Source organism: Ornithorhynchus anatinus, chromosome 13 (assembly GCF_004115215.2).
Source record: "Ornithorhynchus anatinus isolate Pmale09 chromosome 13, mOrnAna1.pri.v4, whole genome shotgun sequence".
In the NCBI taxonomy this organism is placed as follows: Eukaryota; Metazoa; Chordata; class Mammalia; order Monotremata; family Ornithorhynchidae; genus Ornithorhynchus; species Ornithorhynchus anatinus.
The window spans coordinates 18,213,860-18,239,373 of record NC_041740.1 but is presented as its reverse complement, the minus strand read 5'-3'; the positions used below and the strand labels follow the sequence as shown (position 1 = coordinate 18,239,373).

Sequence of the window (25,514 nt, the reverse complement as noted above, 5' to 3'; positions counted from 1 at the left end):
GTTTCTGCCCCAGAGACTTCCAGATGACCGGCTCCGGTAGAAGTCAACAGGATACAAGCTTTGAGGATGAAACTTTGGTGAAGACTTGTTCCTGCTCAGCACAGCATCTGGTTTCACCTCAGTGTTTAAATGTAGTTTAAACGTACCCTAACTATAGACTTATTTAATAACATTGTGCCTATGTTTCTTGAGAAAAGTTTTTTAAAACCTGTACCATGTGATTGCTTGATCTCTACAAGTATTTATTCTAGATGACAGCAAGAACCCCTTGTTGCAAATGTGAGCGAAAAGGACTGCCTCCAAGATATTAATCAATCAATGGTATTTACTGTGCATTTACTCTGTGCAGAGCACCGTACTAAGCTCTTGGGAGAGGACAATATACCAGAATTAGCAGGCACCTACCCTGCCCACAATGAGCTTACAGTCTAGAAGAGGAGGTAGTTAATCAAATAGTGCTAGTTATCCAAATTGGGCCTTTATATGAACTCACTTTCCCAAAGCATCTAATGATAAAAATATAGTTTGGAGAACCTGGCTTCTAAACCATATGCATTTTAGAAAATTCTTAACCGACAGAAAACATTGTGCCACACCATTCCAGAAGTATTTACTAAATATTTTGCTCCCTTTGAACATGTACTTCATTAAAACAAGCAGTAGCTTCTCAAAATCATTTTTACTGTTCCTTATCTTTTTAGGGGTAGCTTCTTTCCAAGCTTTCCAATCAGAGGGTGAATAAGTTCTCAGTGTGTCCAAGTGGGAAAAGCACAGGCCTAGGAGTCAGAGGCCCTGGTTTCTAAGCCTAGCTCCACCAACTCAACTGCTCTGTGACTTTGGGCAAATCATTTAACTTCTCTGGGCCTCAGTTACCTCATCTGTAAAATGGGGAGTCAATACCCATTCTCCCTCCTACTTAAGACTGCAAGGCCTATGTGGGACAGGAACTGTGTCCAACTTGATTCTTGTATCTACAGGGAAGCTCCTTGTGAGTAGGGAACGTGTCTACCAATTCTCTTGTACTGTAGTCTCCTAATTGCTTAGTACAGTGCTCTGCACACAGTAAGCAGTCAACAAATGCCATTGATTGATGAGCACAGTGCTTGACACATAGTAAGTGCTTAACAAATACCATTATTATTATTATTATTATTGTTACCACCATGATTATTACTATTGCTAGATTTCATCTTTAAGGCAAGACACAGGATCTCAAGAATTGCCTGGGGTATAAAAGGACTTCTTTAGCCGTAGACTGGGCATCTTGACTTTTCCTCCCCTCCTTTGTTTATCATGTGCCTTTTTTAAGGTACTTGTTAAGCGCTTACTATGGTCCAGGCACTAAGCACTGCACTAAGCGCTTGGATAGAATTAAGATCAAGTTGGGCACAATTCCAGTCCCTCATGGTGTTCACAGTCTACGTCAGAGGGAGGAGGATTTAATTCCCATTTTATAGATGAGTTAACTGAAGTACTTTGAAGTAAAATGACTCCCTCTAGATCATGCAGCGGACAAGTGAAGGAGCTGGAATTAGAACTCAGGTCCTCTGACTCCCAGGCCTGTGCTCTTTCCACTAGGCCACACTGCTTCCACTGAGCCACGTGTCTTCTCCCTCCGGTTCTGTTTTGAAGGAAGAGTGGATGGATTTAAACGTTCTGCCCCAGCCAGCTCATGCCTGGCCAAGTCAGGCTTAAATCCTCCCACTTGGAGTCTAACCAAGACGAGGGGCTAAACCAAAGCTGAATGATAAACATTAAGGCAAACTCCGCACACTACTTCCTCCTTACAGACAAAGAACGTTGTAGAAATGAAGAGAATGGAATATTGTAAAAAGTGTACTGACCTGAAAATCCTGATCATCAATTCCAAATCTTTCTCTGAGATTGCGGAAAACCATGGGGCAATATTCTTTAAATTTGAAATGACTTGGCATATTTTCTCTGAAACAGCAATAAATAGACTAAAGTAAAAATACACCCAAATTAAATTTTACCTGCCTCTGATTGGTATTTCAAACACCCACACACCCAATTTGCTAATTATGAGCAGAAGCTGAGACAGATAAAGTAGTGGCTGAAATTCTACAATTTCCCAGCAAAGCAAATAAAATTAGATTTTCCTCCTACCATTATTTAGGAAAGGCCAAGCTTTAGGGGTTTTCAAGGATCAACCCTTTCGCGCCTCCCCCAAATAATGCTTTCATCAGGAAATTCCCACACAAATTCCGTCATTTATTTTCTTATTTAGAAGGAGCAGTATCGACCATGTCCATAATATCAATGTTCACAGTGAGACATTTTCAAAACTGAGCCTTTAGCAGGAAATAGTTATAGCTGTTCAACATCCTAATAATTTACAGCCTCTATAGATTCTTATTAAAACGAGAATAAAATACGAAACATTCACAGAGAACGATATGCCATATGGCAAAAGATACTCTCCAGCAGGCCCTGCTGTTGCTTTTTCAAACATAACAGATGGTTATGTTTATCACAGGATTGACTTAATCAGCAAAACTTTACTCCTACCCATTGAAAAATAATGGACTTTACTGAATGTCGGGCACTGGCCCCTATCCCAGGTGGTTATTTGCACTTACTTGTTAAAAAGGTGATTGTCCACCTTTATCTTTGAATAGGCTTTGAAATCATCCGGCATCAACATAACAGGGATCTGAACATGGCTCAGTTCATTGATCTAAAGGAAAAAGAAATAAACATGACACACAGGTTATCCTCACTTATATTCTGCAGTCCGGATTGTACGTGAGTCTTTCTGAAGAAAGTGGTTTTTCCATCAATCAGTTCTATTTATTGAGTGCTCACTATGCACACTGTATTAAGTGCTTGGGAATCAACTGGATTTATCAAGCGCTTCCTATATGCAGGGCACTGTCCTAAATGCTTGGGAGAGTTGGTAGTCAACTTTCCCAGCCCATGGCAAGCTTACCGTCTAGAATCTGCTTCTACTCTGCTAGCCCTTTGCTCAATTTTAAATAGAAATTGTTGCAATAAATGGAAGGGAAACAGAAGAGAGGAGAGAGAAAAGAATGGAAAGAGAAAAAGGAAGCATTATTTCAGTCCCCGACTCATAAAATATAAATTCTCATGTTGGGGTTCCCCCTATTACACCAGGACTAGACATAACCAATCAATTAATTGTATGTATTGAACACTTACTGTACGCAGAGCACTTACTAAGCATTTGGGAGAGTATGATACAACAGTATAACAGAGGTCTAATGATAATAATAATAATGTTGGTATTTGTTAAGCGCTTACTATGTGCCGAGCACTGTTCTAAGTGCTGGGGTAGACATAGGGGAATCAGGTTGTCCCACGTGGGGCTCACAGTCTTAATCCCCATTTTACAGATGAGGGAACTGAGGCACAGAGAAGTTAAGTGACTTGCCCACAGTCACACAACCGACAAGTGGCAGAGCTGGGATTCGAACTCATGAGCCCTGACTCCAAAGTGTCTACAGTAGGCACGTTCCCTTGCCCACAGATGATCTCCCAGTCTAGAGGGACTCACTGAAGAGTGACACACTAGGTTCCAAAACAGACAAAATGAACACCTTTTCTAAAGGGGGAGTACTTGGAATTCCTTACTACAGGAAGTTGTGTTGGCAGAAAATCTCACTAGGTCCAAGAGGTGTCTGGACAAATAGAGGGACGAGATGTGCCGAGTAGATGGGATTTTCCTCACCACGAGAGTGGACAGCACCGCTGGCACTATCATAGGCAAAATAGCAGCCTGGATATACCAGTCTGTCCCAATAATAGCATTGGGATGCTCTACCTCTCTACCAAAAGAACACCCTTCCCGATAGTCACAGCTCCGCTCAGGATTCCCACCCTCAACGAAACCATCTCGGAGTAGTTCCAGTTGGCACCAGTTGTTCCAGCCACCCTGCCTGATCTTCAACCTCTTTCACTGCTCCAATTATTTAGCCCATCTGTCCTTTTCTTTATACAGATGTGGCCCATCTCGATACGCATACAGATACACATATATGAACGCTAAGGTGACGCTACTGATGGTGAGTCCTAACTATGTGTGCAAATGTGACTGGAAAGACCGAGATAGGATCAACACACACTCTTACACTGTTTTGTTTCCTTTGAAATGGTATTTGTTAAGCACGTACTATGTTTCAAGCACTGTGTTGGGGTAGATATAACGTAATCAGGCTGGATAACGTCCCTACCCCATATGGGGTCCAAAGGCTGAGAAGCAGGGACAACAGGTATTGAATCCCCTGTCTGCTATCAAGGAAACTGAGGCCCAGAGAAGTGAAGTGGCCAAGTTCACACCACAGGCAAGTGGTGGAGCTGGGATTAGAACCCAGGTCCTCTCAACTCCCAGTTATCAAGTATGGGCCGATCCAGTTACATACATCCTGATGTTCCACAACATGATGGTTGTTTTGTGTCTACTCTCTCTCTGCCTCTGGCTTCCTTTCTGCTATTGTCTCATAAGACTAAAGTTCCAGGGTCCCCCACTGAGCCTCCTTGAAACTGGGGAGGCAGACAATGGTGGTGTAGCTTAGTGGATAGAGCACAGGCCTGGGAGTCAGAAGGACCTGGGTTCAAATTCCAGCTCTGCCACTTGTCTGCTGTGTGACCTTGGGCAAGTCATTTAACTTTTCTGTGCCTCAGTTCTCTCATCTGTAAAATGGGGATTAAGACTGTGAGCGCTATACGGGACAGGGATTGTGTCTAAACTGATTAGCTTGTATCTACCCCAGTGCCTGGAAGTATGTAAGGACTTAACAAATACCAGTTATTATTATTATTAACTCTTCTAGCACCTCCCAATTTGAGATGACCAGTGCACCCCTAAATTGGTCCACTAAGGCAGAGTATCATATATAAGGTGCTAGGTTGTAGAGTTTGCCATGTGTATCGTAAAGAACTAATTTTTTTCTTATCCTGCCACCCCCACTGCGACCCCACATAAGTCAATTGTATTTACTGAGTGCTTGTGTGCAAAGCACTGTACTAAGCTCTTGGTAGAGTACAATATAACAATAACCAGACACATTCCTTGCCCACAATGAGCTTACAGTCTAGAAGGGGAGACTTGAAGACAAATTGTACTTCATTTGTGCCTCCCCCCAGTTTGCATGCAAGAACATAACAGCCAGAACACGGCAGGGGATCCAAGCTCTCACCCCCAATGCAGTGCTCAGCTTCTTCTCACTGAAGGGATTACCCCACCTCAGATTCCTTCTCTGTAAATCAGGGTTCTACCAGCTGGGTAGTTGGTTGTTGTTTTTTCCCCCAAAGCTGCGGGAGATTGCTTCCCTCAACAGTTAGACTGGTGGAGCTTGGAGCTAAGGGCCAGAATGTAGGGAAGGGAAGGAAAGAAGCAGCGTGGCTCAGTGGAAAGAGCACGGGCTTTGGAGTCAGAGGTCATGGGTTCGAATCCAGGCTCTGCCACTCGTCAGCTGTGTGACTGTGGGCAAGTCACTTAACTTCTCTGTGCCTCAGTTCCCTCATCTGTAAAATGGGGATTAAGACTGTGAGCCCCACATGGGACAACCTGATTCCCCTGTGTCTACCCCAGCGCTTAGAACAGTGCTCGGCACATAGTAAACGCTTCACAAATACCAACATTCTGCCTGTAGGAGGAAGAGGTCAAATCCTGTCTTAAGATTAGGGAAGATCAATATGGGAAATGGTGAGAAGGAACCTCTAGTAATGCCTGCAAACCTCTGGGGCAGAAGAAAAGTGTTAAACAGCACTATTAAGCATAATAAAATGTCTTTGGTTTTGCTATGGTTCACTCCACAGCACCTTCACATTGTATGTTCTATGCAATAATATGTTATGGCCTATTGCACACTATTTAATTTCCTTTGTTAACTAATGAAGGCTATTAACTTGATTACAGCCAAGGGGGAGGGAAGAAGGAAGGGGGGAGGAGGGGAGAGAGACAAGAAAATACAAAGGCAAGAATAATACCAGCAGAGGGATGAACAAAAACAGAAATCATCTATTTTGACTCTAAAGTAGCTGGCTCCAGGAAGAAAAAGAGAAAACAAAACAAAAAAAACCCAGAATTGCATGAATTGGTACTGTATTAGGTCCAGTTCAGCAATAAATTTCCTCAGCCTCTGGATGTGAAGCATATTTTCACTTCAGTCTGTAAGCACTGTAACCGGAAGGGCAGGATGACAAAACTGGCTTCATTTGCTAACATCCCAGAGAAAGAGACTTCATCTTGATTTATCTGCTACAGCGTAACTTTTGTTTCTGAATTCAGGAAACAGTGCCCTTTGGGGAAAACTCTGTGTTGAAGGTTAATGGATTGCTTGAAAATGTATTTGGAAATTCAAATTATTAAAATTTCAAGGTAAGAGTGACAGTCAAGTTCTCATTAAACTTCTGTTTTCCAACAGTGAAAAGCAGCAGGGCCAAGGGGATAGAACACGAGTCTGGAAGTCAGAAGGTCCTAGGTTCTGATCCTGGCTCCACTATTGGTCTGCTGTGTGACCTCGAACAAGTTACTTAACTTCTCTTTGCCTTGGTTTCCTCATCTGTAAACTGGGGATTAAGACTGTGAGCTTGTATGATTACAAGAGTGGCTATAATTTAGAGTGTCAAACCGTAATGGTTGTATTTCCAGGTTGTGTGTATCATGGAGTGGCTGTAACCTGGGGTAGAGTAGTATAGACTATTTGCCACAAGGTGAGTCTAAGTCATTCTGATGAAAGGTCAATAATAATAATAATAATAATAATAATGGTAATAGTAATAATAAAATGGTATCTGTTAAGAAATACCATCATAGTAAGCACTTAAGTGCTTACTATGTGCCAAGTACTGTACTAAGCAATGCAGTAGAGTCCAGATTAAACAGGTTGAATGCAGTCCCTGTCCCACACAGGCTCACAGTCTAAATTAGAGAGAGGAGGATTTAATCCCCATTTTACAGATGACGGAACTGAGGCACACTGAAGTTAAATGACTTGTCTTAGGTCACAAAGCAGACAAGCATCGGAGCCAGAATTAGAACCCAGGTCCTCGGCTCTTTCCACTAGGCCATGCTGCTTCCCATATGCACTGGGCAGTTTGTTCCCCCCAAATGCTTAATGGTTTTGAGGAGGCAAGTCCTAGAAATTCTGCTTTGGGAGTTGTGGGAGTAGATGTATAAAACAACCTGAGCAGCTAATAAATTACCAGGGTACCCTTTCATTAAGTCCAGCAGCTGATAATGGGGTAAGAACTGTTCATTAAGTATAATTCCCATTTAATGGAGGCAGATTTTACTTGTTAAGCTATTACCCATTGTAAACCAACACAAAAAAGTCCCTCTCTCCAGAGCTCAAGGGACTAAGAGATCTCTAACTGGGAATGGGAAAGAGCACATTCATTTTCCCAGAAGATGCAGTAAGAAGCTATATATTACAAATATTTTAAAAAGGCACTTGTCAAAATGGTTTTTAACAGTGTAGCCCATTTTAAATTAACAAGCATAAAGAATGGATCTCCTGAGGTGTGCTGAAATTAGTTTATGAGAATTCGGGGGGATACTGTTTTAACCCCAGCCAGGGAAGGTAAGAGGGGTTCTCTGGTGCATCGTTTGGGGAAATGCTGGGCCTTGAAAGTTTGGACCAGTTCTTGGGCACAACCTGGCAGAGTCCTGGGAGATACGTTACTGTCTGAAGCAGCCCTTTCTGGATCTCATCTACTCTGTGGAGGGGGATGGTGTGGTTAGGAAGGAATACAGGTGTTTTCCCTGAACTGACCCTCCGGGACATTCAGGCCCATGTGGATGGATTTCCTGGAGTGGCTCTAAACTGTAAGCTCGTTGTGGGCAGAGAACGCTCCCAAGCACTTAGAACAGATCTCTGCGTACAGTTAGCTCTCAAAGAATACCACTGATGATGGCAATGATGTCTCTGCCTCTCTAGACCAGCAATCTTCCCAACCGTTTAGCTCTAAAAAATGACTTAGGAGCCATTTAGAAGTGTCAGCTACTCGAGTCATAATGCCCACTGCCCTGCAAAACCCCATCCTGCACCTTCAAACCAAAGGAAAGAATCAATCATTTGTATCTGTTGAGCACTTACTGTGTGCAGATCACTGTACTAAGTGAGAGTGCGGTATAGTGCGGTATAACAGAGTTGGAAGACCCGCTTCCTGCCCCAGTGAGCTTACAGTCTAGAGGGAGAGGTGGCACTAAGATAATTAAATTACAGATATGTACATAGGTGCTGTGGCCTGAGGGAGGAAGAATAAAAGGGAGCAAATCAGTGTGCACAAATAGGACAGATTACCTCTCACTGCTTCTACAGGCCTCTTCCTCCCCCAGATAACAGGACCAAGGGCAAGCAACAGCCCCTTCCGGCATGTTGGAACCTGAGGTAGCTGTCCCGTGCCACACCATCAGCCCAGCACTGAGCTGCTGCTAAAGGCTTAATGTTTTACAGCACTCACACCCACAACTGGAGGAACAGCAGATGAGCTCTGTAGAGCTGTTATTAAGGCCGCCAAATAGGAAAACCAGCATATTCTCTACAGATGCAAAAGGCACACACCCAGTTTCTATTCTTTCTTAAGGCATCAATATACTGCACTGCAGAAAACCTTTAAGCTAAGGGCAAGCTTTGTCTGGTCCAAACCAAACAAAACCCAAAAGAGACAAAGCAAACAAACACCTAAATTAAATGAGTAATATCCAGCACCCAAAGATGGTTATCCTCTGGTGGTGAATTTTCCTCAAGGAGATGGTTTACTCTCTTATGTGGATCACCCCCTTCTGTTTACTTTGCTGTTGTTATTAAATAAGTTCCCTAAATCAGCAGTGACAAGGATGAAGCTGGGACCAAATCAAAAATGTAAAATAAAGAGGCTTTGTTGTCAAACTCAATAGGAGACCCAGGCAGGGGGAAAAAAAAAACCAACCCAAAAAACAAAAACCTTCAAAGCACCAAATTGTTCCTGAACACAATTTTAGTTTCAAGCCTCTAGAATGTAAAAGGAATGAATTTCAACTCATGCATGCCTTGATTAAATCAAATCAAATAAAATTAGAACATACATTTTTCTCTTGCTTGAGTTCCTTAAATAGTCTAATTACTTAATATCCAAAACAACTACATGTGATGTTCAGTTCAAAATGAAGTCTTGCTGGTATGTAAGGAAGCAGAAAGTATGGCAGCTTGCGAGTGCCTCATTATGAGGAATTCTAAAACAAAAATGCAATAAAATACATATATCTAATTGAAAAAAGATATGTTCCATATAAAAATGTATGTCTGTTTAGATAAAAAAAATCAATTCAGTCTGTGCTTATGGACTACATCACAGAGAAATTTTGTTCCGTTTCATATATTCTAATTCCAAAAGGAACTACAAAGACGCCCAAATTGTTCCCTAAAGCCAAGTAAATCTTCAGCTCCATCCCTGGAGAATGCAGAGAATTATTTATTAAAGTGATCGGGGGGCTCTTGCAAGAAGCTTGTAGGATTAACACACACCATAGCAAAATTAAATGGAGGTTTACCTTCAGAATATTATGGCCCACATCAGTTTGCTCTAAATCTATACTTTGATCTTCAAACTCACCATCACTGAGCCAGTCACTCAATGTTTGTTTTTGTGGGTAAGATTCGTTGATTGCAACTTACTTTGTTCCTGCAGATTTAAGACTGAACTCACACTGGCAGGGAAACGGGTTACAATTAAGCTGCAAAAATGGGAACAATAAATGGATACTGGACACGGAATAAATAGGGAGTCCCAGCTGGTAATGGTTTGGAAATTAGTGCGCACAGAGGTGTCCCCACAAAGCCATTTCACACTGTGACACTTTTAAATAAACCTCTCTAATTTATACGATTTCAAGTCAAGCAATGAATATGTTCATAAATTGTAAGTCATTATTAATGACACTTATTTAATTCAGATATATTCACCCTAAATACTATGTTACCAGTGTAATGCATAATTAGCCATTAGTTTTCATTCTGTCAGAATGCAAGGAGAGGGAAGGGGAAAAAAAACCTCGTGGAGTGTAGACACTGAGACATTCAAGCTGTTTACAACAAAGACAGTTTACTGCAAATGATGACATCTTGAAATGGAACAGGAAGTGTACGGGATGTGATGCTTTGGGACAGGGAATCTTGGGATGGATGCATTGTTGGGTACAAAGATGCTACTTCAGTCGGGTGCCAGGATGCTGGCACTCCAGAAGCTGTTTTTGTGACACTGTGTCCTGATGGAATTGGTGAGAGACAGAGCCTAGCTAGAAAGAGATGGGTCTGTTCATCTCCTCTCCCGGTACACCGAGGACCAGATTGGGTGACTCTATTTGTTTACCCCTTTTGAACGATGCCTTTATCCCTCGGACACCCAAAGAAGGCTCTTTAGATTACCCAGTTCTTCGAGGGGAAAAAGTGGGAGCTGTAGAATAAAACCGAGGGATGTCAGAACCACGTAATGGTTTCTTTCCTACATAGTTAACCAGAGAGTACCAGGTGGAAGGCAAACCCATACCTAATCCATCACTCAATGGTATCTATTGAGCGCTTACTGTATGCAGAGCACGGTACCAAGCATTTGGGAGAGGCCAATATAACCAGTTGGTAGAAGCGTTCCCTAATCTTGAGAGATGTCCCCTTTCCTCTCCCTCCCCTCAGCTCCCTTTCCTTTTCTGCTCTTCTCTCCCCTGACTTGTGAGCCACTTGAGGGCATGGGACAGTGCTTTTTTCAACCAGCCACTACCTAACGGAAAGAGCATGGGCCTGGGGGTCAGAGGAGCCTGTGATGAGGGCCAGGATCATGTCTACCAACTCTGTTGTATTGTAGTAACTCAAGCACTTAGTACAGTTCTTGGCACCCAGTAAGCATTCAGTATACACCATTGATTGACTGATTGATGAAAAGTCAAAATCCTCAGTGACCAGGGTGGCAAAGCAGAATCCCAAGATCTAGCTTTTACTCTGGTTTGGTCACTGTTTTGGGCATGTTTAGGCAGGTCAGTGAACCTCTCTGGGCTTTTGCTTGCTCATTTGTTGAATGGGGACATCGCCATCCATCCTGGTCTAGCTTCATCAGGTCACTGAACAGATTAGGACAGATTAATTAACTCTCGTCAGCAAGACTTTGAGCTCCTGGGGATGGGGAGGAGGTGGGGAAAAAGGCATCATCAAGTTTCCTAGCACAAGTATTAAATACCTTTCCTTCAGAGACTTCCGGCATATTTAGGAGACCCAGAAACAACTAAGAAAGCGTTATCTGGGTGCTATTTCCACTTACTACCTGTTTGCAATTGGGCCTGAAAAAAAATTAAAGTCAGCAATTTAGAAGCCCTCATCTTGTTTGGAGGAAATTTTTCTGAAAAATAGTAGAGGTACAGAAGGCAGGGAGGCAGACGTTGGAAACAATCCTGTTCCCAAATGTTTACAAAAGCAGCGGCTTTACCCTTTTGGGTCGAAGTGACTCCATTCGGCCCAAGCTGAAAGGGGGCTGGCAATTGGGAACACTTTGAAGGTTTGTTCAGGTGGTGAGGGGGAGGGAGGAGGCCGGGTACAAATTAGAGGTAATTATAGGGCAGGAGGAATGTGCCATTCAGAAAGACTTGCAAAATGTATTTTCATTTGTTACGGGTCAGAAGGTCAATTTTGTAACAGCCATTTCATCAAGATTGATTCCTAGGGGAAAAAAACAAAGGGCCCAGACTTTGGTAAAAAGAAATAAAAGATTTACCAACATATTTAATAAATGCACGCCCAACTTCTAAAATGTCAAAGCCTCACAAATTCTGAATTTTCCTTTGAAACAAACAGATGTCATTAGCCTGGATTTAAATTTAATTTTTGCCAATCTAGTTTACAAGTTTGAAAATAAATGCGCTGAATGTGTCCAACTCCAGCACCTAAAAACTAAAATTAGCCTGCTGATAGAAATTTCTCCTGAATAAGTAAGAGCACGGGCCCGGGAGTCAGAGGACTTGGGTTCTAATCTCAGCTCTGCCAGATGCCTGCTGTCTGACTTTGGGCAAGTCACTTCTCTGTGCCTCACTGCCCTCATCTGTAATATCTGTCCTCCTTCCCTTTTGGACTGTATCCAATCTGATTACCTTGTATCTACCCCAGTGCTAAATACAGTGTTCCGCATAGTAATGCTTAAAAAAAAAGTATCCCCTTATCTTAACATCTTCACTTACAATTACTAGTTGATAAAAATTTAAATATTAGCCAAAATGTTTCATTTAAGCACAGAGTTAAGACCTATGTGTTTGGCACAGAGTAAGTGCTTAACAAGTACTATTATTATTATTATTATTATATTGGCACCATTTGTTAAAGTCCTTAATCTCCCTCAGAAACAAATGGAAAAATCTGCATTTTAGGGGGGCGGGAGGGAGTGTTCTCTGGAGCCATTCTCTTTTCACTTGGGCTTGTAAAACTTCAGATGAAATTTTCCAGCTGAAAAGAACTAGTACTTCCCTCTGTGAGCAGCGAGAGCCCTGCCTGGAAATTCTTGAGGTGTGACCTTGAGCGGAAGTACAAATGAATCCTTTAAAACAAATCTTCATGAAGGTTCTACTACCTTACCATCGGAAACAGATGGTCTCATTAAAGACTTTTGGTTGTGTTTTTCAAATTGTAAGCATTTAATGAGGCAACTTGGGGCTGGGAGATGTATGTCTAATTCCCATTCCCCAAAATAGAATGCTCCTCCCCATGTTGAAGGAAATGGCATTTCAACCTGTAGAAAAGATTTCAACCTATTAAATGCAGTTTTTCTTTTTGGAGACCGGTAGATGAAAGCCCAGCTTTCTTATCATCATGTTTCCTTCTCTTTTAACTCCACGGGAGAGTCAGGAAAGGGCAGAAGGCAGGAGAATCAAGTGGGGCTTTTGGAGATTAGCAACGCGCCCTTCGATGAAGAGAAGAAAGTGGGCTTCCCAGTCTTCACTCAGCTCCCACCCACTATCTGGGCTGCTGTCACCCACCATGGCAGAAGGAGATACATGCGTGTATGTGAGGGAGTGTGTGTATGTGTGTGTTGGGGGGTGGGAGTGGGTGGGTGGGGGTACAGATCTATAATGTGTCTGTTTATTGTTATATTGTACTCTAAGCGCTTAGTACAATGCTCTGCAAACAGTAAACGCTCAGTAAATAAGAATGAATCAATGTGGGCTCTACTCAGGTGGATTTGGAACCGAGTCAGAACTGTGAAGGGGATGAACTCAGCATCATCAATGGTATTTGATGAGCACTTCCTATAAACGGAGCACTTTTTGAAGCGCTCGGGAGAGTACACTACAACAGCGTCAGTAGACCCGTACCCTGCCACAGCGTCGATAGACCCGTACCCTGCCCACAATTAGCTTACAGTCTTAGAGGGGAAGACAGACATAAATTTATAATCTTTAACTCATAATATCTAATTTCAAAGTATATGTACCTCAGTGCTGTGGCTGAGGGTAGGGAGAATATCAGATGCCCAAAAGTCAAAGATCTGAGTGCATTGGTGATGCAGAACTGTCAGACGGACTTGGGCCAAGTGGCCAGCTCACTACAGCCTCAGGCCAAACCTGAAAATTATTCTGTGTGTTCCCTTCACCAAAGCCCACACAGCATGGCCAGTGGATAGAGCACGGGCCTGAGAACCAGAAGGACCTGGGTTCTAATCCTGGATCTGCCACTTGTCTGCTGTGTGGCCTTGGGCAAATCATGTCACTCCTCTGTGCCTCAGTTACCTCATCTGCAAAATGGGGATTAAGACTGAGCCCCATGCAGGACAGGGACTACGTCCAATCAGATTTACTTGTATCCACCCCAGCGCTTGGAACAATGCCTGGCACAAAGTAAGCGCTTAACAAATACCATCATTATTATTATTAGCTGATGCTTCAAATTGTTGCTTAAAAGAAGTATTAAGCCCCAAGAAACAAATCATTCCCCTTGCTGTAGACCAAATTTGCCAAGTGATCTTTTTTGACTGTCATATGAAACTTTACTTTTCTGAGAAAAAAGTCAAGGAATTTCAGGAACCAGTCCCTTGTCTTGATTTAGGGAATAACTTTCATAAAAGAAAGCAAACTGAACCCCCTTCTAGGAGAAAAATGTCAGTATGGACGCTACCTCCAATTTTTCTGATTTCTTGCATGTTGAACATGATTTAATTGTCACAAGAAGGTAAATGATTATTCCCAGCAAAATCCTATTCCTAACTTAAAAAAAAAACAAATCCCTCTTTTGTGATACAATCATATGTTATTTATCCAAAGTTGCTCTCAGCTTTTCTCAGAAGACCTGCCAGCCATTATCAGCATCCTTGTATTTGAACGGTTTTAAAGACTCTAATTGAGGCAATCTCTGGATGCATTTCCCATCTCACATATGCCTAATTCATTTTCAAATTCAGTCTGAGTGTCAGTCACACCATTACCCCTCCTCATTGCTAAGGTGAAAGCGGGCTGACAGGAGTTAAACCAGGCTAGCAATGGCAAGTGATGTTGGACTTCCTCCAAAAGCCACCACATTTTACAGCCAAGAATTGCCCTCCATTCCCTGCCAAAAATTTAAAGTCTCTTAGGTTCTGTTCAAGACTTGTGGCCACTACTGATCAAGTATGCAGCTTTTTGAGGGAAACCCTGATTGGAACCCCGGGGGGTGGAGGGGAGAGAGAGAAAGTTCATGCGTGCATATGCATGCAGGCCCAGCTGTGGAAGAGCCAAGGGCTGGCAAACTTCCCAAGGCCCCTTGGTCCTGTGAGTCTAAATGTCCAGGAGAAATATCACTGGGGCACTGTGATGGGATAACAGACTTGGGCTGGTTTCAAGGTCCAAAATATCCTCCTCAGTCACTATCAACTAGTGACCAACAAATGTAAACATCATCAAAGCCAAGTTTGGGTGAAGTGAGAATTTAAAGCACACAGGAGCACATCTGAGTTGCATATACAGAGCCACACACATCCTTGAACATTTTGGCCGATTTCCTTGTTAAAGGGCAGTAAGCTTAAAGAGCATAGGGTAGAGCCAGGGAATATATCGCGCCATCAATTAAAAAGAACATTATTTGGAACTGAAAGAGCCGTGAATGGTATACTGCTTTTCTCTGGAGGTTTTCCAGATAATCCGAAAACTCCCTTCGAGTAGCGCTGCTTTTACTCCCTGCTCTGGGCATTTACTGTTTCATCCAGTATGAGTAACATTTAATTGTAAAAGCTCTACAGTCTAATCAATGATTATTCAGTTAAAAAAAATTCTAATAAATCAGTCCAAATGAACAGTCATTTAATTTAGAAAACATAAATAATTATTCTTTTGATTTGAATATGTCAAGAAATGGATTTTGTTAAATTTTTTAACCTGTAAAATATCCTTTTAAAAAAATCAGATTTATTGAGCGCTTACTATGTGCCAGATACTACACTAAGCGCTGGAGGAGATAGAAGCTAATGAGGTTGGACATAATGTCCCACATGGGGCACACACTCTTAATCCCTGTTTTACAGATGAGGTAACTGAGGCACAGAGAAGTGATTTGCCCCTGATCACACAGCAGACAAGTGGTGGAGCCGACATTAGAACCCAGGTCCTTCTGACTCCCGGGCTGGTGCTCCATCCACCTGGCCATCCTGCTTCTTTCCTTCTTTTGATGATAAAGGCATTCTGATAATGAAGACAATCTCATGATAAAATTCTTATGGCAGGCAGAGTACACACTGATAGGGCCAACCTGTGAACAGATGTGCTGAATAAAACAGGCGATGTAGAAACTGTAATCCAAATCCAGATTCAAACGATTAGACTGTAAGCCCGTCAAAGGGCAGGGTCTGTCTCTATCTGTTACCGATTTGTACATCCCAAGCGCTTAGTACAGTGCTCTGCACATAGTAAGCACTCAATAAATACTATTGAATGAATGAACTCTTTTTCTCTAAAATACAACTTTTTAAGAAACAACTGATGCTCAACACAAATTCAAAAGGAAGAATTCTACAGGATAAAAGAGGGGGCAACATTTGAAGGGCAGAGGAGAACTCTTGGCCCATTATCCTGGAGCACTCATGATAAGGAATCATTTGAATACTAATAAAGAGAGGCAATTTAATGGAAGCAAAAATTTAGGGTGTGCTTTCCCATTTGGCACCCCACATTCAGAACTCTGCTCCTCAGCAGATGCCCGCTGCTGGATTATCCATTAGAAAAATCACCTGCTTGGCAATGAAATCGGTAAAATGCAGGGGCTGAGATGACAGAGATTAATATTTAAATATCTTTGTAAATATCTATATGTTATATATACTCTGTAGAATAACATCATTGCTTGGATCCTCCCCTGTGAATGTGTAAAAATCAAAATCGTATTTGAGTGCGTACTGTGTGTGCAGAGCACTCTACTGATAACTGTTTGGGAGAGTACAGTATTCAGAGTGGGTAGGCACGTTCCCTGCTCAGAACAGACTTAAATCCCACATCCATTCTTTTCCCACTAGACTGTCAGCTCCCTGTGGACAGGGATCATATCTACCAACTCTACTGCTCTATACTTTCCCAAGCGTTTAGTACGGTGCTCAGCACACAGTAAGCACTTGAAAAATAACAATGATTGACTGACTGACACGCAAACAGTGTGGGCTTTTCCTTTTAGGAGCCAGGTACTGTGATGGCAGATCACAGGGCAGCCACTGAGTTTCTCCCCTTGATCTCCTGGGCTAGTGTCCCAGTACTCTCCGATCGGGCCACACGGGCGCCCTGGGAGTTGGGGGCAACTGCACGTGTTGCTTTTGTGAGGGGTCCTCGTCACACAGAGACAGAAACTCCTTGGGAACAGAGAGAGAAGATGGAATTTATGTCGGTGTCTCAGCGGAGTGACATTCCTTCTCCAGGTGAGGCTCGCCACAGAATACCGGCCAAGCCTGGCTCCCATGACTAAGGCTCCGATGGACTCAGATCCTACCCTGCCGACATCTACCTCAAACCGTGAGTGGGCTTTCAAATGCCGCACCATTCCACTAGCGAGAGCTAAGGGCCGGCGTGTTTTAACTGGTTCACCCAGGGGAGCCTTCTACCATAACCAGAAATCGTTACAAAAAGCCACAGGGAATCACCCCAACAGGATGGCCAATTGATTTTTTTCACCTCTGACTATTCAGAGTTTAGAGACGAGAGCCCCACTTTGCCAGCCCATGGGATCAACATGATTTCACCCAATTTCAGTTGCTGGCGCTGAAGTCACTTGTGGCTATATTCCAGCCTTCACATTTAGTGCCTTTTACCTTCTCCACACCTCAGTTTCCTCATGTGTAAAATAGGTAGTAAATACCTGTTTTCCCTACCCCTTAGAGCTCCATGTGTTGGATCTGATTGCACGGTATCTCCCTCAGCACTTAGCAAGCAGCAAGCACTTAAATACCAGAGTTATTACTGTTAGGGCCAGAGTCCTGGGCATTTTCCGCAGGACGTTAACATTGTCTTATCTTTCCCTATCTCGACACTCTCTTGTCCTTCCCATTTTCTCCTTTTCTTCCCAGTTACTCCCCAGTCCCCAACTTGCTGCCCTCCTCAATTGGCCACTGTCTTGCTGTGCGTAGTACAGTAGTGGTAATAATACTATTTATTAAGCACTTATGATGGGCAGAGCTCTGTACTAAGCACTAAATACACAGGTAGGACCTGTGTGTACTCACCTGCACCGGTGCCTCTGTGTACTTGGGCTTGTGTCTACGTTGGAGTATTTCTTGCACTAGTGTGTGCCCTTTTGGTGTGTCTGCGGGTTTGGGCGTGTTTCCCTCTTTGGGCACAGGCCTGGAGTTTGTGGATTCCCAGGCTTTTTTCATTTGTGACCATCTGGGGTTCTGGGACTGTCTGATTCTGGGGTTCTCTGGGTGTGCATGTGTGCCTGTGTCCATGAATTCTGCTGGTTTTTATTTCCTTATCAGTCTGTGTCTCTCTGGATCAATGTGCGTTTCTGTCTAAGGCAATATTTCGGTGGCTGTGTCGGGACACGTTTTTTTTTTTTCCTGTAGGTTTTGTTTGCCTTGGGTTTTTGCCTGTGTGGGTTTCCCTGCATTTGCGGAAGTAGCATGGCCTAGTGGATAGAGCACTCGCTCAGGAGTCAGAAGGACCTGGGTTCTAATACCGGCTCTGCCACTTGTCTACTCTGTGACCTTGGGCAAGTCACTTCACTTCTCTGTGCCTCAGATAGCTCATTTGTGAAATGGGAATTAAAAGAGTAAGCCCCATGTGGGACATGGACTGTGTCTAACCTGATTAGCTTGGATCTACCCCAGCGCTTAGTACAGTGCCTGACACATAGTAACTGCTTAACAAATACCACGAAGAAGGAGAAATTTGCTGTTGGCTTTCACCCAGCGCCAGCTTCTCAGCCTTGGACTTGGTGGGGGTGGGATCTGGGCTAGGGCAGCAACTCCAGGTTCCAAAAAGCTCGCTTCCTCCTTCGGGTCCCCAACTGCTGTCTAGCTGAGGTGTCTTTCCAGGACTCAAGGTCTAGACTCTAAGCTCGTTGTGGACAGGGAACGTGTCAACCAACTCTGTTACGATGTACTCTCCCGAGTGCTTAGATTCAGTGCTCTACACAGGAAGCGCTCAATACACCACTGATTGATTGATCAGTCTCACTGGGTTCCAACCCTTCCTGTTCGCCTCAACCTCCGGAGAAGCGTTTCTCCTTGCTCCAAATAGTGCTGGCACAACCTCCATCACAACTCTTCCAAAAGTGAGCCCCTTCAATTCCCTGATTCCTCCTCCCCTCTCCTTCCCTTCCCAACCCAATTCTCCATTCACCCCACATCTAGGGGCACTGCCACATGCCCCAAGTCCCTGCTCCTGCCACCGGACCTGCTTTGGGGGGATACGATTTTCACAGTCACCTAGAGGGAATATCCAAAGCATGTGTAAGCGAATAGAAAACACAAAAATGCAAATGCAATGTACAGCAAAAATAACCTTAATAAGCAATACACCCAACTATTTTATCTGGAACAAAGGGATATTGTTTACACTACATACTGACCTACATTCTTTCCAAATTCTCCCTTTTAACTGAAAAATTTCCCTAAAGTGAAAGATGGAACAGGCAGATCAGTACAGACTTTAGCAAAAGGTATGCGTCTGTAAGCCTGTCATTGCACTATCTGGAAACTGAAAAATCAGGGAGCACTTGATGCCAGATACAAGAAAGGGCTGGTGTTGCAACTTCTCTGTTTTGAAAATAGGGTGCATTTCTTAACAGTGTCTCAGATGCAAGGATGGTATCTGAGTATTCTGGTATCTGAGTATTCTGTAAATAACATGCGACTTGACAAGAAGCAGGATTTCTGGATCCACCAGAGATAAAGGGTCATTGTTTCTGTTCTTGTATGATTCAGTGATAAGAAAGGAATATCCTGAGGTCAAACCCGCTAGTATCTCTCATAAAGGAATATGAGTTAATAATTGTCACTGTTTCAAGGGGGATAAAAGCAGGCCATCACTTCCCCATCTCCCCCTAAAAACAAGTTTTGCTGAAATAATTATCCCAAAATATCTTTCACATTTCCCCACGGACATTGCCACTACTGGCCACTCAGCCTGACTCGGCTCCTCCCACCCCAGGCACATTCCGGTCCTGAAACCGAGCTCTCCTGTCAGTCCGACCACGTGTGGACAGGGTCCACCCCAGCAGGGTTAATATCCCCCACCACCCAAATAGGCTCTGAGAACCAGCACCCTGAAAGACACCCCAAAGCTGCCAATGCCCCGCACTCTCAGGGCCGCCCCACTCTCTCTACTGTGGGAGGATAATAATACCACTCAATAAACCAAACGGTACACCTCCTCACCATCCTTTAGTCTTATGTAGTGATTTTTTCCCCATAGAGAAGAGGAATGTTCAGACAGGGAAACCAACTTAATCCATGAACTTCACAGAGAGTATCTGCAGAAGAGGTGAATTTGCAGGGGACACCCCTGATTTACAAGGGGCAAGGAAATATCTGCCTCTTCAGGATGGGCCCCCAGCTGGGCCAATTCTGCACATTAAAAAGGATATTTTTATTAACCTGTCAGGAGACCCAAGTAGGGTTTAAGCAACCTGATTTGACAGGATTGACCTCCTTCTCTTCACCTGTCTCTGCTTCAAGCAGCATGACCCAATGGAAAGAGAACAGGTCAGAGGAACTGGGTTCTAATCTTGGCTCTGCTACTAGTCTTCTATGTAAGACTGGTCTTAGGCAAGTCCCTTCACTTCTCTGTGCCTCAGTTTCCTCATCTGTAAAATGGGTATTCAGTCCTACTCCCTCCTGTCTTGACTGTGAGCCTCACATGGGTCAAGGACTGTGTCCAACCTGAGTATCTTCTATTTACTCCAGCACTTAGAACACTGCTTGGCATGTAGGAAGCACTCAACAAATCCCATTATTAATATCTAGGAGTACGATGGAGCCAGGGATAATTTGGATCTTTTTCAACTTTATGCAATTGTCAGTCACAGAGTCAGTGGGAAATAAGGGTTGAGTTCTCAAGTCTTCTGTGTCTCAGTTACCTCATCTGTAAAGTGGGGATTAAGAGTGTGAGACCCACATGGGACAGGGACTACATCCAACCTGATTATCTTATATCTACCCCAGCACTTACTGCTTGACACATAGTAAACGCTTAACAGATACCATCATTCATTCAAGTTCCAGCTCCACTGGATCAAGACAATCACTTTGTTTCCAATGATGGTATGATGCAGTTTGATAAAAGAGTTAGTTTTCTTGAAATCTCAGGACCAGACTTTGTGAGGTTTCAAGTAGCTGCTTTAAGTTTATTGCTTCTCCTGTCACGATATGTGTATACAAAAAAGACACTGACAGTGGGTAGGGAGGTCTCAGACAGTGAGAAAAAACTACTACGTCAATTCAAAAAAGCCTTGGGACTTTATGAGAGCTGTGATTAATCCAGTGGGATCATTAAAAACAAGACAGAATATCCCCAATTCTCCAAGAGCAATTACTCTTGGGGAAAATAAGCAAATAACTCAGGGAGCCATGAAGACAGGCAAACTAACCCTGCAACTAAGTGTGGGGGAGTAAATACCAAAGACATTTTCAGAATAACATTAAGCAACCAATCTGATGGAATGGACTTATTCCTGCCAAATGGAACAGGGGCTGCTCAGAGAGAAAAGAGCTCAATTGAATTCCTGCTTTATAATTTCACCATAAATGAACTTTACCATTTTCATGGCTCAACATAAATCCATGAAAAAAGAAGAAACCTCATCTAAACTTTAGGACATACAAAAGCCTGTTTCTCCATAGTTCACTCATTGGACTTCAGATTTAAGAGCTTTTTTTGTGGTGGGGGGAGGGGTGGACAGGAGGGTGACCAGTAGAGAAGTGAACTATCAGAAATAAAATTATAGGGAAACATGAGCTCAGGGGAAATATTGTATTTTTGTCATCAAAATTCCTTACAAATCAGACAACCCATTTACATGTGCCAGGGCCTCCCTATTTAGTATTTGTAATAAGCATTGAACATAATATTTGCTGGAGCTTATCAAGAGAAAGAACTTAAACACAAATATTTGTGGTGAATCCCTTTCTTTTAATAAACATGATGGGATTCTGATGAAGACAAACTAAGCTACAATGTTTTATTTACCGCATAGGAACAAAACCAAAGTATTCTAAATGTCATTTGCACAAATTCACAGTTCCTTCCACAGAACATGTGAAGGAAATTACTAAGTTGAATTCTACCCAATTCCCAAGCCTTACTTCAATTTTCAAATTTAATTAAAACCGGCATTCTTACCTAAGAGGAATCAAATCTCAATCAAATGTGTATGTTTTCTTCTTTTCTTTTCTTTCTTAAAAAAAAAAAATTCAGGATGGCCCAAGAAAAGGATTAAGTGTGACTATGATTAGAATTGAAAGCTAGGAAACAGGTGTTTTGAATTACCTCTTTTATTAAAACACAATCCTTAACATGATGTTCACTCAATTTTTTATTAATTCTAGAATATTAATATAAAATATTTGTTTTACTTAACGTAATGGGGACCCGTGGGACGCAGAACCAAGAATAGCTACGGTGCACCTGGGAACTCGGTAAAAAGTGTTTCCTCCCAGCACACCACAGAGTATTTTAATGAGGCAAAAATAAGCTTAGCAGCAACCTAATGCTTTCTATAGAGACTGCATGGGTTATGGGGGGTTTAGCCATTTCACTAGAAAAATGTGAAATGGGAGATGCTTCGTCAAAAGAGGTATCGCTTGTTAACGAACCTTAGACTGTATTAACAGAAATAGCACAACCCGTGGATTGTATGAAATACAAAAGCGTTTGAGGTGCAGTCGAATGAGCTAGAAGAGGGGCAGCTACGGGTTGGAGGGAAGAAGGGGAGAACCAGAAAGGCCAAAACCACACGCAAGGTAGGGGGGCTGGATTATGGATTCTAATATGGTAGAATGACACAGCACACTGAGGGACCTCCCTTAACACCTGAGAGTTGGAGACTTGATTTCACCTCAGGGTTCGGAGGAAAACAAGTTTTACTTTACTCTCTTCCTCAGCTTTGGGAATTGAGGGCTAAACCGTGAAAATGAGGAGTGGCTTATGCAAACTCCTCTCGATTGTGTGTCCTCCCCGCCATCCCCGTCTCCCCTACCCCCCCGAGTGGAAAAGGAAGCTTTGCGAAATACAGTAGGAGCAGTTGTTTGGGTCTGAAAGAAAATCTTTAATATTCAAAAGCAGGAGCAAGGGCAGCCTAATGAGATATGGAAAAACAAATGATTAAGCTGCACAAGCAAAGCCCAGAATCCTTAGGGAGTAAGGATGGTTAGAGAATAGATGGCACATCTTAAATGTCCCATTCTGAGAAAAACAATTTCTCCTCACATTAATGCTTCCAACCGTCTTAGAGGACTTCAATCTCTTTCTTACAGGCCAAGCAATGGTTATGCTGGTAAGGTATTTCTAAATGGAAAAGGGTCAAAAAAAAATTGACATTTCCTGAAATGAATCACTTAAAAGAACATTTCTTGAAGTCTGTCCTGAAGCCCGATTGGGAATTGGCCCAAACTTGACAAATACACAAATGCAAAGAAAACATCAATGGATCTGCCCTTCTAAATTGCTTTTTCTTATTTTCAACATACGCCGCCAAGGGTGCTTGGATTATCTCATCTAATTACCATTAGGTCTCCAAAATACAGATTTGTTTCATAAAACCACAAGTTAGATTGACTCTTCTTGGTGTTTACGGGATTATTTACTAGTCTCTCTCTCTCTTTAAGGTCCAGTTACATCAAACTTTTATTGCAAGATAATATTAATAATTATGGTATCTATGAAGCATACTATATATGCCAAAGCACTGTTCTCCACACTAGGGTAGCTACAAGATAATTACATCAGATATAGGTCGTGAGTTCTAATTCCGGCTCCGCCACTTGTCTGCTGTGTGACCTTGGGCGAGTCACTTAACTTCTCTGTACCTCAGTGACCTCCTCTGTAAAATGGGGATTAAGACTGTGAGCTCCACGTGGGACAACCTGATTACCTTGTATTTACCCCAGCACTTAGAACAATGCTTGGCACATAGTAAGTGCTTAACAAATACCATTATTATTGTTATATCTTACCTGTTTCACATGGAGCTCCCAATATAAAAGGTAATAATAATGTGGAGTTATTAATAATGGTCAGTCAATCATATTTACTGAGCGCTTACCATGTGCATAGCACTGTACTAAGCACTTCAGAGAATATACTATAACAATATAATAGACAGAGTCCCCGCCCTTAAGGATCTTACAGTCTAGAGAGAGCTTTTAATCTAGAGGAAGCTTAGCCTCAGCTCTTTTTAAAGCCCTCCAGGAAATCAGACATGATTCAGTAACCCATTCGAGTGCTTTGTGATCACTACCAGCCTGTCCATCCCTATTTGGGGCAATCATCCAAGTCCCTTTTGACAAAGGGGTCTCTGGACAGTTGCTACTGCTCGGGGCAGTGTGGAGAAAGGGGACGATTTGAAGGGGGGACAGCTAGCCATGCCTCTCCTCTAAGAGTTGCTCCACATGGCAGCAGCTCTCCAGAATAATCACACAAACAATAATTGTGGTATATGCTAAGTGTTTACTGTGTGCCAAGTATGAGTGCTGGGGTACATAGAAGATAATTAGGTCAGACACTGTCCCTGTCCACATGAGATTCAGTCTAGGGGAACAGGAGAACAGGTTTTGAATCCCCATTGTATAGGTCAGGAAATTGCAGCTCAGAGAAGTTAACTGACTTGCCCAAGGTCACACAGCAGGCAAGTAGCGGAGCTGGGATTAGAACTCAGGTTCCCTGACTCCCAGTCCTGTGCTCTTTCCACTACATCAGGTTGTTTCTCTTCCCTGCTTCTCCAGAGGCAGCGGCCCCCTAAAATGTGGGGCCCAGTCTCTCTCGAGTTCCTCCAGGAGGGGTAGGGAGGAGAGGCAGGGTGCTATGGCAGACGGTTGGAGGAGTTGAGGGGAGAGGGAGAAGAAGATTTAAGGGCAGGACTTCAGTCATATTTATCAAGCACCTACTGTGTACAGTGCACTGTACTAAGCTCTTGGGAGAGTACAGTACAGCAAAGTTGGGAGTCACATTCCCTGCCCACAGTGAGCTCACAGTCTAAAGGGGGAGACAGACTTTAATATAAACATACTACAGATATGTTACCTAAGTGCTGTGGGGCTGAGGGAGGGGTGCATAAAGGGAGCAAATAGGGCAATGCAGAAGGGAGTGGGAGCACTTAATGCTTGGCACATAGTAAGCACTTAACAAATACCATAATTATTAAAAGAGGAAATGAGGACTTGGGGAAGACTTCTTGGAGTAGATGTGCCTTCATTTAGGCTTTGAAGGTGGGGAGAGTGATTTTCTGTCGGATATGAAGAGGGAGGGCATTCAAGGCTAGAGGCAGGACGCAGGCGAGAGATTGGTGGTGAGACAGATGGGATCGAGGTACAGTGAGTAGGTTGGCATTAGAGGAGGGAAGTGTGCAGGCAGGGTTGAAGTAGGAGAACAGCGGGGTAGGGTAGGAGGGGACAAGGTATTGAGTGCTTTAAAGCTGATGGGAATGAGTTTCTGTTTGAAGCAGAGGTGGATGGGCAACCACTGGAGGTTCTTGAGGACTTGGGAAACGTGGACTAAACATTTTTGTAGAAAAACGTCCAGGCAGGAGAGTGAAGTATGAGGAATGAAGTGAGGAGAGACCGGAGGCAGGGAAGGCAGCGAGGAGGCTGATACAGTAATCAAGGCGGGATAGGATAAATGCATGGATTAACATGATAGCAGTTTGGATGGAAAGGAAAGAGTGAGGTTTAGTGACACTGTGAAGGTTGAACTGACAGGATTTAGAGATAGATTGAATAAGCAGGTTGAATCAAAGAGAGGAGTCAAGGATAACCCCAAGGTTTGGGGCTTGAGACAGGAAGGATGGTAGTGCTGCCTCCGGGGTCAGGAAAATCAGGGGGAGGGCAGGGTTTCGGTAGGAAGATGAGGAGTTTTG

The 25,514-nt window shown here is 43.1% G+C and overlaps 1 protein-coding gene across 1 annotated transcript in view; it reads right to left on the bottom strand.

The window, feature by feature from the left end:
- The window catches only part of PIP4K2A (phosphatidylinositol-5-phosphate 4-kinase type 2 alpha), a 153,398-nt gene that overhangs the window by 56,135 nt on the left and 71,749 nt on the right, over window positions 1-25,514 (bottom strand). The window contains exons 2-3 of the mRNA XM_029077738.2: window positions 2,601-2,698; window positions 1,845-1,941 (exon numbers count right to left, since the gene is read on the bottom strand). Of these exons, the coding sequence (XP_028933571.1) occupies window positions 1,845-1,941; window positions 2,601-2,698 (195 nt within the window). The remainder of the gene's footprint in view (window positions 1-1,844; window positions 1,942-2,600; window positions 2,699-25,514) is intronic.